Source organism: Magallana gigas, chromosome 1 (assembly GCF_963853765.1).
Source record: "Magallana gigas chromosome 1, xbMagGiga1.1, whole genome shotgun sequence".
In the NCBI taxonomy this organism is placed as follows: Eukaryota; Metazoa; Mollusca; class Bivalvia; order Ostreida; family Ostreidae; genus Magallana; species Magallana gigas.
This window is the reverse complement of record NC_088853.1, coordinates 19260102-19279332: the sequence shown is the minus strand read 5'-3', so window position 1 is coordinate 19279332 and position 19231 is coordinate 19260102. Positions and strand designations below refer to the sequence as shown.

The 19231-nt window shown below is 32.0% G+C and overlaps 1 protein-coding gene across 3 annotated transcripts; it reads left to right on the top strand.

Moving 5' to 3' along the window:
- Nucleotides 1–1511: 1511 nt before the first annotated feature.
- LOC117686995 (uncharacterized) lies at nucleotides 1512–14573 on the top strand. 3 transcript variants are annotated; one of them, XR_010711456.1, is made up of 4 exons: nucleotides 1512–1913; nucleotides 12928–13007; nucleotides 13396–13483; nucleotides 14009–14573. XR_010711456.1 is itself a non-coding variant. In XM_066077606.1 (4 exons), exons 1-4 carry the CDS (start codon nucleotides 1520–1522, stop codon nucleotides 5092–5094), a joined length of 843 nt encoding a protein of 280 aa, XP_065933678.1. In that variant the 5' UTR covers nucleotides 1512–1519; the 3' UTR covers nucleotides 5095–5129. The 3 variants fall into 3 exon arrangements, 1 of the variants encoding a protein (XP_065933678.1); XM_066077606.1 differs by lacking the exons at nucleotides 12928–13007; nucleotides 13396–13483; nucleotides 14009–14573 and adding exons at nucleotides 3836–3915; nucleotides 4315–4402; nucleotides 4814–5129; XR_010711457.1 differs by lacking the exon at nucleotides 1512–1913 and adding an exon at nucleotides 8177–8609.
- Nucleotides 14574–19231: the final 4658 nt, after the last annotated feature.

Sequence of the window (19231 nt, the reverse complement as noted above, 5' to 3'; positions counted from 1 at the left end):
GAACACTTTTTCTCATGAAAATATTGATGCTTTTAAAATGCCCAAAGATGGTGCAACATTTGCCAGTATTCCGACAATGTTGTGTTTTTCTAAAGAAGTTTACATAATATTGTTGACGTGTCAGATTCAATGACGAGTGCTAGGTTTGAAAGTGGTATTGATTATCACTATGCTAAATAATTATCGATGTACCTCGTTCAAGGTATTTGAAATCAATGGCATGCACTTTAATTTTGTGTCAGCAAGCTTTTGACCAGCAGTTAATAGCGTCGAGTAAAGGTCACTGTGATTCGCCGTTGATACTTATCATAATTATAGCGTTAGGATTTTGGAATTTTCCTTTATCTTTAAGCAGACCTCTTGTTCATAAGAAGGTAAATCTTAGCCCTCAGATGGTCACGACCATCTAGTCCTCTTAATGAAACAAATGGCGTTATTATGTATGCTCAAGGATCCGCAGACTTCCGACTTACCGGAATACTTAATAGTGTAGCGGATAGTGGATGGAATATTGCAGCATCTTTTTAAACGCATGCGCAGAGTGTTCATATATGAAATGAACATCAAATTATATCATACAACAAATTCGTCTTCATAATTTCACAGAAAATAAAAACATTACCCAGAAATATTTAAAATATCATGAAAACCTTATGAAAAAAGACGCCATTTTGAAATAAGAGGCGGCCATCTTGAAAATGACCAAAACTTGAATGGCCAACGATATTTTTTGATCAAGTAATGTTCAAGGAACCTTCATGCAAAATTTGGTGCTTGTATCCACAAGTGAAATATCTTGCTGCAATATTGACCTAAGCCGCTACTCTATAACACGTCAACAATCTGAGGAGTTTCAAACAAAGCCAATAGAATGGATATCGACTTATGCATTTTCTCTGCGTCAAAAATTCAATTTTTGAAATGATTTTTGAATTTTTTCGCCATCAACTCGTGTTTAAAAAGGCCAAAATGGTGTAATATTTGCAGCAACTGTCCCGTAGACTTATTATAGCTTCAATTTTTTTTAGCAAATATAAGCAAAGTCATAATATACAAACATACACTCTGCACACACTCACCGTAAATATAACCCTATATTAGGCATAAATCGTTGTTAACATTTAATAAAGCAAATACTCGACCAAACAATATTAAAGTACATGTACTACATTACTAATGTATTGACTATTTTCTCTTTCCTGTATTGGACAGCTGATATAAATGAAGTAGTCATTGTTCATAAATCAAAAAGGAACGGAAAATAGATCACAAAGTTCAGTGTACTTAATAAAGGTCAAATTAACCACTCATCATCACACTTAACATTATTGATTAATTACGAAAAATCTATCGGTACAATTTGATGTCCGGATTTTCGTCATGATTCGCGACCATTAGAACATACTGAACAGTTTAAACTTCAAATTAAAATAGATATTTTAATGTTTGTTTTTGGACTGTATATGTACATAAATATAACACCTTTTATTGCGATTCTCTCCCCGCCCAAACAAATATAATGCTTGTTGATAAAAAGTCTTTCATAAATTTGTCTGTTGAGGAGTTCGTTCGTACATTTATGAAGTTAAAAAAGAACATGCAAGATTTTATGCTGTCATTAATCCTCATTTTCATGGTTCAACATTCTATTCTTAACGGTGATGAACGTCACAACCAATTTTCAAATCAAGGTGAAGACGAGCCGGCAGGGGATATTTTTGCGATTTTTGACCGGCAGGACTACAGCCGTGTTCGGTGTGGAATTCTGTGTTTGGATGACCAATGCTGCGAGGAGTTTTTGTACAGTGCGTCCACTCGGCGATGTATCGGCCGACATTTCATGTGGTTTAGCAGTAGTAGTTCGGACAACGCGGCTTACACAACGTATGAAGGAATGACATCGTATAAAAAAGGTTCGTATAGTCATTGTATCCCCATGCGCAAATCTAGACAGGGAATTTGGTATCAATTGGTTCGGACCATCAACCCACTCTCCACACTTGAAAATTTTAAAACATATTAAACGAATAGTAAATCATGTGTGTTTATGTTATGTAAAATATCTAATTAGTCCCGATTTCCCTTTTTTTTTCTAACCAAGCACTGGAATAACTAAACCATATCGCTACCCAATATGTAAATAGTACCTGTTTCGGAGAAAAAAAGTTTACAGTTGAAATTGAGACACCCAAGAAAACCATTGTCAACCTCTGCTTCACCATCCCAAACAGGCGGTATTTACTTTATTCTACTAAAATTTTAATGTCTTAATTTTAGAGAAAACTTCACCGCTATCGTGAATTCACCGGCGAAATGTACGCGAATCATCTACGCGCATGTAACAATTCGATTTGTTTCCCGTTGCCAAGCGTGTTGCCAACGCTGAGGGTAATAGTCGTAAGAAAGGATTATAGACTGTGCCTAAATAGATATCAGTATTTAACATGGAAGTATAATAAAAATGTTAAATTTAGCAATATTTGTTTTCATAGTAAAAATTATTGAATTGGTTAGACCAAACTTTAAAATGGTTAGATAAGTGCACCCACCCCCACCGCAAATACTTCAGTCTGCTTCAATGTTCAGTATAACACTAAATTAAAATTCATGAAATTTGATATTGACATCAAACCTAGTAGTATCATTTTGGCTCTGGATTGTTGTTCTACGTGTGCTAGAAATACTTTGAAACGATTTATGGAAATTTGTTTATTGATGTACCAAAACGTGTTGTTAAATCATACCTTTAGGCTCTTTGACTGTATGGTTACATTGTAACAAATTAACAAAAAAATAAAGTCACATATTTCATTGATGTATTTCGATTCCATAAATACAAATACTTTAAGCCTGAGTTTTCAAAAAATAAAAATAAATGGGTACAAAAATCTTCAACGAACACAGTTTATACAAAACCGATTACCTCGTATATTAAACAAAAATCCATATCGCATACGTATGTGCAAGGTCGCTGGATGGTCACCAAGTTAAAGGGACATGGTCACGATTTCGGTCAAATTTGATTTATCAACCAAAAAATTGAGTGTCAGTTGTGGGGTTATTATAATAAGAAAGATACAGAGCTTAAGATTCTTTGTTATGTAAACAAGGCTCCTGCCATGTTTTTTGTTTACATTGGTTTAATATAGCATAAAGTTTCTTTATTGGGCGGATTTCTTGTTAGCTATTCGTTTTAAACATAAATACAGTTCCTAGCATTTATCACATTCACCTTAAGTCCAAATCTTGTAATTTCAAATTACTAAATAGTAAACAAAAACATGACATGAGCTTTGTTTATATAATGAAGAATTGTAAAATTTGTATCTCAGTGATGTTTGGACTTTGGGTTGACTATTAGAAATACCTCTGTAGAGCATTTTAAATCTTAAGAACGGAAGAGTAAATTTTGACAAAAAATGTGCTCTTAAAAACTTTTTATTGTTATAATTTTGGCCATGACTGTTTTTTTTTGTAAAAAAAAAAACCAACAAAATATTTCAGCTTTTAGAATTTCAATATTTTCTTATATCTTTAATCAAAGCTTTGTGTATAAAAAGGGCAAATATGGCCATGACCATCAAGTCCTTCATGAGATTTTCTCGCGTCCAGACAGTGCATGATTACATATGAAATGCATTAGAAAAAATTGTGGCTTCATTAGCTTTTCGAAGGCATCCAATTTTAATAAATGGTTGGAATATTCGATAGCGACAATGAATATAATTCGTCGCATATATAGTTAAATAAATTTGTATTATTTTGTGGTAACATGAAAGTTCATTTTTAAACAAGGCTGTGGGTTTTATTGACTTACGTTAATTTCTCTTTGTAGGCTGTGAGACTGGTTGGTTGGAGTTCAAAGGTCACTGCTATATTGAAGGTCAAAGTCTTGCTACTTGGAATGACGCCAATGTAAAGTACAACATCGCAAACTGTAAACTAGCTTTTATTCACGACGACTTTATTTTGCGTTTTATTTCCGGTAAACTTGTTTTGGACGACTAATGTTCGCGACAACGCTTTATCAAAACTCGTGTTGTATTAACAACTACAAAACAACGACTTGTTAGCGGCGAGAAATATTCGCCACGACGAGGTTTTCGAGAACCTCTTAACGATTTCTTGCACCTGGATAAATGTCGGTTAACTTTACAGTATTCTAGAGGTCACCTTAACTTCATTACAAAAATATGTCAAACGTTAAATTCACTGCGCACATGATCATGCATTATTCAATAGTATTTTATCATTCTTGAATACTCAATGATATCTTAAATAATTTCATTATAATTTATTTGTAAACCTTCACAGTTGCAATGCAAGAAAATGTGTTCCCATCTAGTGGAGATTGACTCTCAGGATGAAAATGATTGGCTAACCATGACAATGTTAAAGAAAGGTGATCATTATTTTTTCAATGCTGTAACATTTATAAGAAACCTGTTGTAACAAAGATAACAAATATAGAGATAACAAATATATTTGTAATATATGCGCTTCTAGGTGATTATCTTTATTTTGCATTTTGAGAAATATGTTCTTTATGCCATATTTACTATTATCTAAGTAAAGAAAGACAATCAAATCAAAAAGTTTCTTCAGTAATAATTTTTAATGTATAGTAGATTTACTTAGCTAAAAACAGCCACGGCCATCATCTTCATTGGGTAAATATTTAGAAAATTTCTATAGGTCAATTGTTTTGTTATTCGGAATAGATCCTTTAATGGTTCGTATTGTGGATCAGCACTAGTGCTTATACCTTCCAGACAACAGTGGATTTCAATCGTTCATGATTTTTTTTTTTTAGAAAACTGTGGAACGTATGAGTATGAGAATTGCACATCGTGGACCGGGGGTAACGATATCCAGACCGAGGGTTCCTACATGTGGGACCATTCGAACACGAACATAAATTATACCAACTGGCATCCAGATGAGCCCAGTCTAATATTCCCGAACGACACCCTCACAAGAGACTGTATTGATTTACTGAGGACGGGGCTTTGGAACGACCGTCCCTGCTCTTATTTGAATTCGTTTATCTGTGAAAAGTTTTCAGATGAAAGTGAACTTGTGATTTTAGGATGATTTGGGTAAATGTAGTATAAATAAAAAGCCTATAATGTTTCGGATGAATAAACAATAATGTATAGTATGAGATCCTTGTGATGTGTAATGCAGAAAGTTTAAAGGGACTTGGACACGATTTGACTTAAAATTTTCAAATTTTATATCTCCATTTTCAATATCTATACTGATAAATATAGAAGTCTTTAATGCTATGTCAAAATCTGAAAGTCAAATATCAAGTTATAAGCAAGATACAGAGTTCATAATTCTTTGTTTTGTAAACAAAGCTTAAGTATTGTCATTTTTACTTATGAGTTGTATTGGTGTAAGTTTCAATCAAATGCATCTTTCTTTTGTTGATAATAGTATTTATAAAGATATTGAGTTAGTTTAAATAGTTTTTACATGTCATTTAATCTAAGAAATGGTAATTCTCTACATTACATTTTTGTAAACAACTATAAGACTCGAGCTTTGTTTACATTACGACCAATTCTTACCTCTGTATCTCGCATGTAACTTGACTTTAACATTCAATATTTTTGTCAATCATTTAAAATGCACCAGTAAACCATTTTATACATAAAAAATAAAAATAAAATTTTTGATCTCAAATCGTGTCCAAGTCCTTTTAAGAAATAATCCTGTATGTCTTTTGTATTAGTCCACTTAATCATTATTTATAATGATAATGTTCGAACATGTTTATGTGTGAGAATTTTTTTAGAGCTATTGTACAGTGTACTGTCCATAACAGTTGCATGACTTTTACTTGGAGTTTTAGCTTTTGTTTCCCCTATGATATTGATTATATATGCTTTCCATATTAGAAGAATAAACAAGTAGCCATTGACGTTGGTGTTTATTGAAAGACATCATCGTTGCTTTGCAACGAGCTCGGCTCCAGTTTGGTATTATGAGTTTAATTTAAAGTTTCTAACTCAAGACTTTACATTAAAACATGGTAAATATGCCAATCAGTCAATTAAATAGCGAAAATAGTGAAAAAAATAATAAAAGATGGCAAAATGACATATGTTTGCTATTCAGTTACCTGTACCTCTCGGTAAACATTTGTGACTAAATTGTACAACTATAACATGTATATTAAGCATTTGTATGAATTTCTCATTAGATGATTTTTGTTTGCAAAGTTATACTTAACCATAACCGAAACTCTTTTTTTTTTTGGCTTTTGTCAACATTTTTGATAACTCACCCCCTCTCCAATTGTTGCCGACGCCACCGTGTTTGGAGACGAGTCATATTGTACCAGATTAAATTGTACAACCACAGGCCATACCTTTTGACTTTATGACCAACGATCTCTTAGTGATCGGTATATATACATGTCCGCAACTATTAAATACATGATTCTATTTAGCTTTCAGAGTTTATTATTCATTATTGTTTGCACATAGATAAGCTACCAACAATTTTATATCAAAAAACGTGTGTTTACATGCCTTTTATTATTTTTTTTACATTCTTATTTTTCCATTCAACGAATATAATATTCCTCAATACATGTTTGTTCAATTGCTCTGTCCATCTATTCATATTTGGTGTTATTCAACCGTGCATATTGATAATTCATTTGATAGGGAAAATGTTTAATTAACTAATACCATAGACTTACATTAGGTGTATATCTCCCCTAATGTTTGCATCAGAAATATGCGACTTTGAATTCCCTTTGAAAACACCTTGCTAATTAGGGCGCAAGGAGCACAGATATCAACGTCATTACGCCTGGTGGGTATATTTTTAATTATTATGCCTTCTGTCAGTTTTTTTCTTCTTCAAATTAATCAATTGATTTGATTGTTTATTTAATCAACAAGTTGTTGTACAATAAAAAGTCAACAAAGGTTTATGTTGTTTTCAAGAAATGAGAGACGTTTGGCCTTACCGAGAAAACTCGAAATGTTTAGCAGACGAAATCTCATTGAATTTCTTTTCTTGAACATTCTTTTTCAAGCGTCATTTAAAAAAGCGTTTTTGTGATTCTCATGTAGAATTTCTTTGAAAATTGTTCAATCAATTTGTTCAAAAGTTTATAGGAAACTTTAACTTTCAAATTACCGTCAATAATGAAGTGTTTTTGGAAAAATGAATAATTTTCATTGCTTGATGTCAGTCGTATATATCTACGTTTTATATATATAAATACCGATTATTATTATAACGGCTAGTTTAGCGTAGCGGTAACGCGTTGGGCTTCAAGCTTGGTTGATTTTAGCGTCGTGAGTTCGAATCCCGCTGCCGGCGCTTGAAAGATTTTACTATGCCTCCGGCTCGTGCACTATGTATCAAACCCTGACTACTATTTAGGCATAGTACATGCACAACTCAACACTATTATATAATTAGTTTAAACGTTTAATTTTACATAACCAATTTCATATGTACTAGTGGAAGATAATTGTTGGATCATATCTATTCGTCAATAGAAAAGATTTGCCAATAAAAAAGATCTTTTTGACAAAGATTTTGGCATTTTTTTTCAAAGTTGCGGAAGCGATCTAAATAATTTGTTAGTATGGATGTTCCATGAATGTTTCATTTCCTGGACTTACACATTGGCTTTATAGCGACGATACACACTTAATATTTCATACAAATAGACATCAGTATAAAACTGCATATATAGCAACGCTAACCCGCGGTATTCAATTTGTCTGCAAATAGGAACGTCGACATCAAAAATAAGCATTCAATGCTTAATTATAAAGTAATACCTTCTATATATATATATATATATATATATATATATATATATATTTATATATATATATATATATATATATAGACTCTTCATCACTGCAACACGAGGCAGTAAATTAAAAGTAATAAATGTATAAGATCGGACGAAATGTCACTTATTATCTCAGAGGTCGTAGTTGTAGTAAAATCGCACTTAACCATTATTGATATATAAATAAAATGGTATGGTTTCAATTCGTTGTCCGGGCTTTCATCCTGGTTTGCGATAATGATAATTATCATTTATGAGACTAATTGAACTGTATATATAAATAAATGTAGATACACGAAATAGCGTTCATTATGACATTTGTTTCATTTGTGTAAACTACACGCAACAAGCCGAAAAAAAATTTAGACTGTTTTATTCAGATTAGTTTGTTCTAATTGTTTTTCTGTAGTGAAGTTTATTCGTATTTCAACTTATAATGTAACCTAGAAAAAAGGCATGTATTCTTTTTCAAAACTATACATAACGTTAACGCTAGTATTTCCATACCATATTAACTGCGACTTACAACACTCCCATTTTTCAAACTCCGGTGAAGAAGATTTGACAGGGTGGACTTATGATGCGATTTTTGATCGTCACAACTACAGCCGTGTTCGATGTGCAATTCTTTGTTTGGAGGACCAGTGCTGCGAGAAATTTTTGTACAGCGCATCCACTCGACGATGTATCGGTCTTCATTTTATGAACTTTTACAGTAGTAGCTTTGTAAACTCAGTTTTTACAATGTATGAAGGGATGACAGCCTATCAGAAGGGTAGGTATGCTATTTTTGTTCTCATGGCTTGCTGTTTGCGTGCGAATCTAAAATAGAGACTGGGTCCCAGTTCCCTCAAAGAGTTTAAATCCAAAAAATAATGATACCAATAATAAGCCTTGTACCAACACCTGATTTGATTTGATTTGAACATATTTTTTATTGTACAAAAATTACAACAGGGATTGGACACAAGTTCAAAAACTTAGATCGCCCTCTCCCAATACAAGTATATAATACAGTAAAAATAATGTATACACAACATGTAAGGTCAACAGATCATATGACAGTTATATATAAATTTTCAATGGTGTACAAACATCAACTAAATCTTTTTGTACCTTTGATATAACGATAAACTAGAGAAAATAAAAGTTTGTTTTCGCTGACACTGATTGCGTTGTCGCCCCAAAGTAGGACATGAGTATTAACAATATTTAAATTTACAATATTGAAAATTTCATTAAGCATAACATTTCTGGCCTCTTTATATTTATTACAAGTGAAAAAATAATGATAAGTGTCTTCGAGCTTGCCACACGAACGGAGTGGACTATTAATAATATTACAACGAAAAAGATCACTATTTAGTACACAATTATGACGAAGTCTAGTATGAATAATATTAAAAAATCTGTCACCATAAGTAAAAAAATCAGGTTTAGTTCGACAGGTAATATCATTTTGATTTATGATAGAAACATGTATTTTTTCTTTGAAAATGCGAATGGAGTCACTTTCACGGACATCCTTTGAAAGCGCATTCCATTCATTAACAACAGTGGGAACAAATGAAGATTTATACAATTGTAAACGACATTTTGGTATACTATAATTTTGTGCATTTCTTGTAAAATAATTGGATGCATTAACACGTTTATTTGGGAAAATGTCCATTACATAATTGGGTAAAAGGTTTCTATCAATTTTATACATGGTTTTCAGCCTGGACATTTTCCTTCTACTATCAAGTGTTTCCCACCCTGTTTCGAAATAAAGAGAATCCCTAGAAGCGAAAATAGGTAATCCTGTGACGATTCTTGCTGCAATCAATTGTATTTGTTCTAATCTTTCGGAATCAGTGAAAGTGCACCCGCCCCATACATCAGATGCATATTCTAACTGAGGTCTTATAAATGAAGTATATAACAATGATAGTGACTTTCTATTAAGTTTGAATTTGAGTTTTTTCATTAGTCCCAATTTCTTTTGAGCATTTGCTATAATAGAGTTGATATAATCTGTCCATGAAAGATCCTCAGAAAAAATAACACCTAAATGTTTGTGAGAAGACACAAATTCCAAATCACGATCTTGAAATTTTAACAAGGGATTTACAGTATTTTTTTTAATATTAAAATGAACTGCTTTTGTTTTTGAAGGATTGAAGTTCAAAAGCCATTTCTTAGACCAGATTTCCAGATTTAAAAGATCTTGATTTAGATTAAATTCTATATCTTGTACATTGATTGCAGCATGTTGTAAACTATTATCATCTGCAAAAAGTCTACAGAATGTTAACATATTATCTGCTATATCATTTACATAAATAAGAAATAGCAATGGCCCAAGGACAGAGCCTTGAGGCACTCCGGCATTCACAGGCTTTGTAGACGACAACACTTCTCGATACATAACCTTTTGCTTTCTATTAACAAGATAACTATTAAACCATTTAAACAGATTCCCTGTGATACCATAGGTATGGAGTTTAAACAATAAACCTTTATGCCAGACGCGGTCAAACGCTTTTGACAAGTCACAAAATATCATGCAACATGATTGGCCTTGATCAATTGCTTTTAAAATATGATCATATGTTTCTATAAGCTGGTAAACAGTTGAGTGGCCAGGTAAAAATCCAGCTTGATATTTATAAAAAAGATTATTGTCATGAAAATAATTGTACACATGTTTGAAAATAATTCGCTCCATTATCTTTGATACACAACTTAACAAAGAAACAGGTCTATAAATTGACATTTGAGATGAATCACCTTTCTTATATAAAGGAAGAACATGGGATATTTTCCAGGAGCTTGGAAACGTACAATCTCTTAAAGAGCGATTAAATAATATACACAGAGGTTTAGCAATAGTATACATAGTACTTTTTAACATTTTATGACTTATATTATCTGGCCCCACGGCCTTGTTAACTTGAAGAATTGATACAATATCTATAACTTCTTGTTCTAAAATACATATATCAGAGATAACATTATTGCATACAGAGTGAAATTTGGGTAATTTAGCTTCGTTGTCATCTAAAAATGAAATAGAAGAAAAATAATCGTTCAGAACTTCAGCCTTTTCTGCATTGGAATAAGCTATCGATTGTTCACCCGTTTTCAAGGTAAATTGCAATGGAGGAATTTCAGTAGACATTTTAATATTAAAAACGTTCTTTAATAATCTCCAATAGAGTTTTGGATTATTTTTACTTGAATCTAATAAGCTGAGCTCCAAATTATTATAGTAATTATTAATGGCATACTTTTTCATATTGTTTACTTTATTGCGTGATTTTTTAAACTTTTGCATATCTAAAGCGTTATTTGATTTCATTGCAATTTTCCTTAAACGATTTCGTAAACTTATTTCTTTACGTAGAGCTGAGTCGAACCATGGTTTATCCTTTGGTCGTATAGTTATTAATTTTTCTGGAATGGATTCCCTAATATGAGAAAAAAATGTATGTGAAAAATTAACCGTAGCATTATGTACATTATCGGTCCTCATTATTAAAGTTTCCCAGTCGGTATTGGTAATAAGAGAATTAAGTCTGTCAAAATCAGCATTTTTATAAAGCCAAACTTTGCGCTTGTAAGCACAGTTAAGATTTAAATTAGTTTTGACACAAACATATGTAGCTTTGTGGTCACTAACGGAATGATCCACATTTAAAACACCCGACTCAAAAACTGGGATGTCACGTGTTACTAAAATTGGGTCGATGAGTGTGCTCGTGTTTTGTGTGACTCTTGTCGGTTCGGTGATTGTGTTTTCTAAAAAATGGCTAGAGAGTAAATCAAGGACTGAGTGAGTGTGTGGGATATTTAGAAAATCAACGTTTAAATCACCAACTAAAATAATTTTATCAGAATCATCAGATGCTTTTTCCGTGGACCAGGATAAATTTCTCCAAAAGGTATTATCGCTATTTGGGGGCCGATATGTACAACAGAGCAAAATATTGCAGGTAGGGTCACTTATTTCAATCCATATACACTCAATGTTTGTTGGTTCTAGATCAGTACGTCTTTTCACTCGTAATGAGTTTGATACATATATGATAATGCCCCCACCAAAACTGTTCCTGTCTTTACGATAAATTGTATTAAAACCATCAATAAGCAAATTTTGGTCTGTAATGCATGAGTCTAAGTGAGATTCTGTAAAACATAAAACATCAAAATCGGTAACTAAACTCCATACGAGCGAAATCTTATCTTAGAATTTACATAATTGTACTAGTGTGCACCCGCTATGCCAGATTAAGGCCTTTTCAAGCAAGTATTTTAAAATGGTATTTACTTTCAATTGAAAATTTCGGTAAAGCTTTTTGAATTATTGTCAGGTTTAATAAATAGTTAACATAAAGATATTACAATGGTCAGGAAAATTATCGGTTAATAAATAATTCACTGAAATTAGACTTTTATGCATACTTTCTTCTTAATAGTATGAATGAACGGCGCTCATGTTCTTATCAATAACAAGTACAATCAATTGATACATTTTCCTCGAAGAACATCGAAATAGTACTGTTGTTAATTGTTTAACCCTATTTGTGTCACCTCTGAAACAAACATTTTATCATATAAAAACGTTCAATGTGTTCTTATTGTTTTATTGTTTGAACTCATTATTAGTTATTTGATATTTTCATGCTATTCACAGTTTTTGATATCTTGATTTTTATGGGAAAAAAGAAATAAACAATCTTTTAAGTATTTTGCACTTATTATAAAAATATTAATTATTGAGTTTCCTTAATGATTGTGAATTCTTACTGATAGCGGTTGATGTTTTCGTTTCATGGATCATGCTACTGAGTTGTAGGTTAGCGTAACTGTAAACACTCTTTTCTTTGCGATGACTTCATTTCGCAGTTTACTTAAGATTAACTTGTACGCAAAACACATTTTTTATACGCGCGTGTTATAACATTGCCAAACGATAAATACATGTCCATGTTCGCATTAATGTTTTTGCGACAACCAGGCTCTCTTGGACCTTGCAAAATATATCGCACACAAATAAAAATTCGTTTACAGTAATCGATGACATAAATCATTCTTATTGGCATGTTTAGGTTGTGAATCTGGTTGGTTGGAGTTCAAAGGCCATTGCTTTCTACACGTTCTAGGCCTTGTTTCGTGGTACGATGCAAAGGTACGTATACAAATTGCTTCTCATTTTCTATGGATTAAAAAAAAATGTGTAGACTTGATTCTCACAACCAACTTTGACCTAATTTTCAAAGTAATGCCTGCCTATTAAAATCTTTCTCAAAGAATCAGTATTGTTGGTTTGCACAAACGGAACTGTTTTTGTTTGTTATATTGTTTAAATTAGCTTTTAAACAGAAACACATATTATTTTGGGGATGTCATAATACAATCTGTCATCTTATTTCAACCCACAATTCCCCGTTCGATTTTATGCCTCAATACTAGAATTAATGGAATTATTCTTAGTATTGGATCATCATTTATTTAACTTATTACGTACACGTCATGTATTGTGTATTTTCATGCCAAAAAATTGTGCTTTTATTCAGCTTGTTTGCAAGAAAAAATGTTCATACCTAGTTGAAATCAACTCACTTGAAGAGAGTAATTGGCTGGCCTCAACATTTCTAGATAAAGGTACATGTAGTTACACACTTTGTTAATACAATATTACCTTACTGAATTCATATAAAACAAATGATAATTAAAAGTAGTTGTGTCTAGTACTACGTTCGTTAAAGAGAGAAAACATTATAACATTACTTGACTTATCAATATACATGCATTACTTTAATTTTTCTTTCATAAAGATATCTAGGGATATACACTTTTCTATTTCATATATCTGTCACTTTAAATGAAGTCATGTTCATCGAATTTGGAAGGGCATAAACCACAGATATGATTAGCAGAGGTGTTATCATCTGAAGACAATTTACGTAAACTTATTACTTGGTTGATAGCGATATTAAATCCAAAATGCTACACTTTTAAAAAATTACTATCGGTAAGGACATAATTGGTTCATTGTAATGAATTTACATTCTAACATCATATGAATTAAACCTAAAACATAACACCTTCTCTCTTACAATTATGAAAAAGTTTTCAATGTGTCAGATAAGCGGTTGATTCAGAATATTTTTTTCATATACCCTTCAGTAACCTGCGGTGCAGATGAGTTCTTTAGTTGCACATCTTGGATCGGTGGCAATGATATGAATGTCGAGGGCTCGTATGTGTGGGATCATTCGAACACATCTTTGGTTTATACCAACTGGCATCCGCAGGAACCCAGTCTGTTACATCCAAGTGATGCATCCACAAGAGATTGCATTGATCTACTGAGGTCTGGGCGTTGGAACGACCGACCTTGTCTTTATTCGAACACGTTTATTTGTGAGAAAAAATTTGGAGACTAGTTATTTTTACCTCAACGTAGTTTCTAAAAAATAGCTACGTTGATTTTAAGCTTATAGTTTGTCAAAAAAATAAACAAACAGACTGTTCATCGATATCATGCTAGCGTAAATAACTTGATATTGCATTTTTTAAATACAATCCGTTTATCATCATGAACTCATGAAGACAAAGTTTAAATGGGAAGCTTTAACTAAACCTTCGACAAAATATTTGTTGGCCAATGTACGAAATTTGTTATTTTGAAAAAGAACATTCAAAGAAACATTGTTAATAATGTGTTTCATTTTATTTCTTTCTATTTCAAAGCACCATTCAAACAAAACGAAAAAAAACTAGTATCATTAAAGGTGTTAGTTCATTATCATTTGATAATTTAAGCAATATCTATTTTGAAAACAAAACCTTAATTTCTTAATGCTTTTATATAAAACATTCTTTCAGTAAATTAGTTTTGGTATCAATTTATAAATATTTATTAATATTATTGCATTAATAGTCATCGTTTATATAATTTATTTAACAATTATTTTAGTTATATAACTATATAGAGCCGTGCGTTCTATGATAATTTCAGTTAGAGACTCAGATTGGGTAATGCTGTTATAGATAGAAAATTCAAATACTTACACGATTTGTTTTTTAAATTTTTAAATATTTGTTTTTACAAAAACATAATATGTTATAGTTTTTCACAAAAATATTTTTGTTATTATTGTAATCATAAATATATTCCTACATTGCTAATCCACATCTTTTATAAAACTGAAGTGTAGCCATATATTAAAAGTTTGCTTTATGCTTGACAATAATCTCCCTTAGATGTTTGAATATGATAAATTCAGCTACATGTATATACATGTAATATCATTTTCACATAATTTCTATTTAGATAAAGAAAAATTCCATTTAATTAGTGCTAGCTGTATGTTTTGAGTATGTTCCTATATGTATCTGTATTCATATCTTTTCTTCTTACGGAGATTAATTTAGTTTATACACGATTACGAAAATCCAACCTTTTTGGTATATATGAAGCGTTACTCCAGAATAGGAATACATATACTGATTATAGGAAATAAACCCAAGTGATTTTCTCACATGCTTAAGTATATATTGAACTTTTACTTGTAAGATGCCGACTTAAAAGGTCAATTGTGAAATATAACATGAAAAAATTCACACTTTGTTGTCAAAAAACTTGTCGATCTATGATCCATTCATACAAACCTCACTTTCAAATTCTAGAGCACTATGCTTTAAGCACCTTAAAACATCGATAGTTTTTATACTTTGAGACAGAAATGGCTTATTTTACATTAGTTGAATGATTTTATTTTCCATTTTTTAAGTCGTTTTATAGTAGATTGTAGTGTTAAACCGCCATCTTCCCATATGTTTTTCTCTCTTTCCCTTCTTCTTTCCCTCCAATATTAGAGAGTAACTAGGAATAATGTTAGTAGAAGAAGAAGAAATAAAACCCTCTGTTTTCTGCATTCGTAGATTTAAGAAATATACGCCTGTGCATACAAGTATATTTCATTTTGTTTTCTGGTGTATTTCTGATTTGAATCTTTAATATGTTGTGTGAACATTTGAGTTTAAGATGTATGTGTAAGGGCTTTTTTTGGGGTTAAATTGTATATCTTTGCTTGATGCTTTGGTACTTGCTAATTCAATAAAAAATAAACAAATGCACACTTGATCGGTGTTTTTGAACAGATGCATTTGGTACAAATAATGCATTGAATATTATATAAATAGTGCCTGTTTGGGCGGGTAACAGTTGAAATTGACACCCCAAGAAAACCATTGTCAACCGACGCGAAGCAGAGGTTGAAAATGGTTTTCGAGAGGTGCCAATTTCAATTGTTATCCTCCCAAACATGCACTATTTATTTTATTATACTGAATGTCTTAATTTTAGAGAATTGTTTTTACTGCTTTAAGGAGGCCGACTTTAGTTTGCATTGCGCATGTTTTTGCGCATTCTAATATAATACAGTTGATTTATACTTCTTATGAGTTTTTTTCGATATCATTTATAAAATTGAACACAATAAACAAAATACAGATAAAAATATTTAGATTTTTAAAGGAAATTTTTATTTATAACATGATTTTTACGTTGTGCGGTAGGGGAGCATTGCCATTGCGCTTTTATGATGTTATGATAAAATGAAGCTTTGTAGGAGTACGTTATAAGAAATGACATAAAAGAAAAAGTAATAATTGTACGCTGTTGAAATTTTATATACAAAATGATGCTATCTTCGAGGACATTTTCCTTATTTTTGGAATGAATCCATTATACCAATCATCATTCGTGATGATCCAAATATATAGCAAAATTTGGTACATTTTAATATTTTGAGATGGCCCCTACTAAAAACCAGACGATAGAATTTTGTTTTTTTTACATATAAGGTAGGAAATGATATTACTAATCATATAAAACAATTTGAGAAAAAAAGCTATTGTAGTATATTTTTAAAACTGCTTTGATGTGCGGAAAATGACAGTTTCCTATATATTCCTATAGTAAATGTACCTCTATTTTGAGATGGTCCCTAAAAAGAACCAGACGGTCGATTTTCATGAACCTTCGCAAATAAACTAGAGTTGGTTTATATTACATATGGTTAAAAAATAAAGAGTTATGCTATTGTAGTTTTTCCGCAAAAAAACCCAAATCGGCCTCCTTAAGTGAATTCTACAGCGAACCGTACGCGCATAATTTACGCGCATGTAACAATTCGTTGTGTTACCCGTTGCTAACACTGAGGGTAATAGTATACAATTATTTAATGCTTGAGCAGTCAATAGACCAGAATGTTTTTCCCGAGGTGCAGGGAACAGCTCAATATGGTCTATTGCCCGAGGTCAACGGCCGAGGGCAATATATCATACTGAGCTGTTCCCTGCACCAAGGGAAAAAACTCTGGTCTATTGACTGTTCAAACATTAAATAATTGTTTTATTACCTAATTCCTTTTTTAGTTTTCGGGGTTTACAATTTGCATATTGCAGATGGTTTTCGTGCCTTTATGCAATATATATATATATATATGCATCCTTTACATGCACAAAACCTGTTGCATGCATTAAAACATCCCAATTTCATATTAGTTTACACAAAGAAGGGGGAGTCTTCAACCCATTAGATTTTAAATAGTCTTTTACCTTATATAAAGCTTTAAACTTGTTGATTATTTGATACTCCATTTTGATAACATTGAATTTGGTTTCAATAAGTACTAAAACTAGCGTCTATGTAAAGGAATATAAATTCCATGAGAACTATCGAAAGGATGTAACATTAACATACCCGCGTTCTGAAATACGTTGCCGGTCCAATAGATCGCAGTCTATTGACCGGCGGTCCAATAGATCGAAGTCTATTGACCGGCGATCTAATAGATCGCAGTCTAATGACCGGCAGTTCAAAATAGACGCAAATGTTTAATTTGTAATAAAACAACAAAATCCCTTTGATTAGGTAATGAAACGGATTATCAACTGCGTCTAAACCAATCAGATTTCGGTATTTAACATGAAAGTATAATAATATAGAAAAAGTGCCTGTTTGGGAGGGTATCAGTTGAAATTGAAAGTATAACAATCTAAAATATCACATCTCCCTACACATTAATGAGTTGGCCATTTGAATAAGACTTCCGTAAGGAAATACTCATCTATATCTCTCACCAAAACAAGTTTAAAAAAACAAAACGCTGGTATGTACAGTTTGCGTAAAGGCCAGACAAATATTGTTGATTTCAAAGAGCCATGCCCGAGTGCTTTGCAACTGAAATAGACAGGCCTGCGTCACATTGCTGTTTGACAACTACACCCAAAGTCCAAGCTCTTGTTAAAATGGTTTTTCCGAGGATGAACTACTGAGCCATTTCAAGGACTTCTTTTATTTCCCTGCCTGAAGTAGATACTTCATGCCGTAATCGAATTTCTTGCTAATATAATCCTAAAATGTTTAACACTATTTTGTTTAACGAGGCTGGTAATCACAAATCATTTGAGCAAATAGATACAGTGAATTTTCATATCTAAATTTTTTTATTAGTAATTTTAGTTCTTAATTTATAAAATTGTTCTGTTTATTATGGATATGCGGAACACTTTTTCTCATGAAAATATTGATGCTTTTAAAATGCCCAAAGATGGTGCAACCTTTGCAAGTATTCCGACAATTTTGTGTTTTCCTAAAGAAGTTTACATAATATTGTTGACGTGTCAGATTCAATGACAAGTGCTAGGTTTGAAAGTGGTATTGATTATCACTATGCTCAATAATTATCGATGCACGTCGTTCAAGGTATTTGAAATCAATGGCATGCACTTTAATTTTGTGTCAGCAAGCTTTTGACCAGCAGTTAATAGCGTCGAGTAAAGGTCACTGTGATTCGCTGTTGATACTAATCATAATTATAGCTTTAAGATTTTGGAATTTTCCTTTATCTTTAAGCAGACCTCTTGTTCATAAGAAGGTAAATATAGCCCTCAGATGGTCACAACCATCTAGACCTTTTAATGAAACAAATGGCGTTATTATGTATGCTTAAGGATCCGCAGACTTCCGACTTACCGATATACCTAATAGTGTAGCGGATAGTGGATGGAATATTGCAGCATCTTTTTAAACGCATGCGCAGAGTGTTCATATATGAAATGAACATCAAATTATCTCATACAACAAATTCGTCCTTATAATTTCACAGAAAATAAAAACATTACCCAGAAATATTTAAAATATCATGAAAACCTTATGTAAAAAGACGCCATTTTGAAATAAGAGGCGGCCATCTTGAAAATGACCAAAACTTGAATGGCCAACGATATTTTTTGATCAAGTAATGTTCAAGGAACCTTCATGCAAAATTTGGTGCTTGTATCCACAAGTGTAATAACTTGCTGAAATATTGACCTAAGCCGCTACACTATATCACG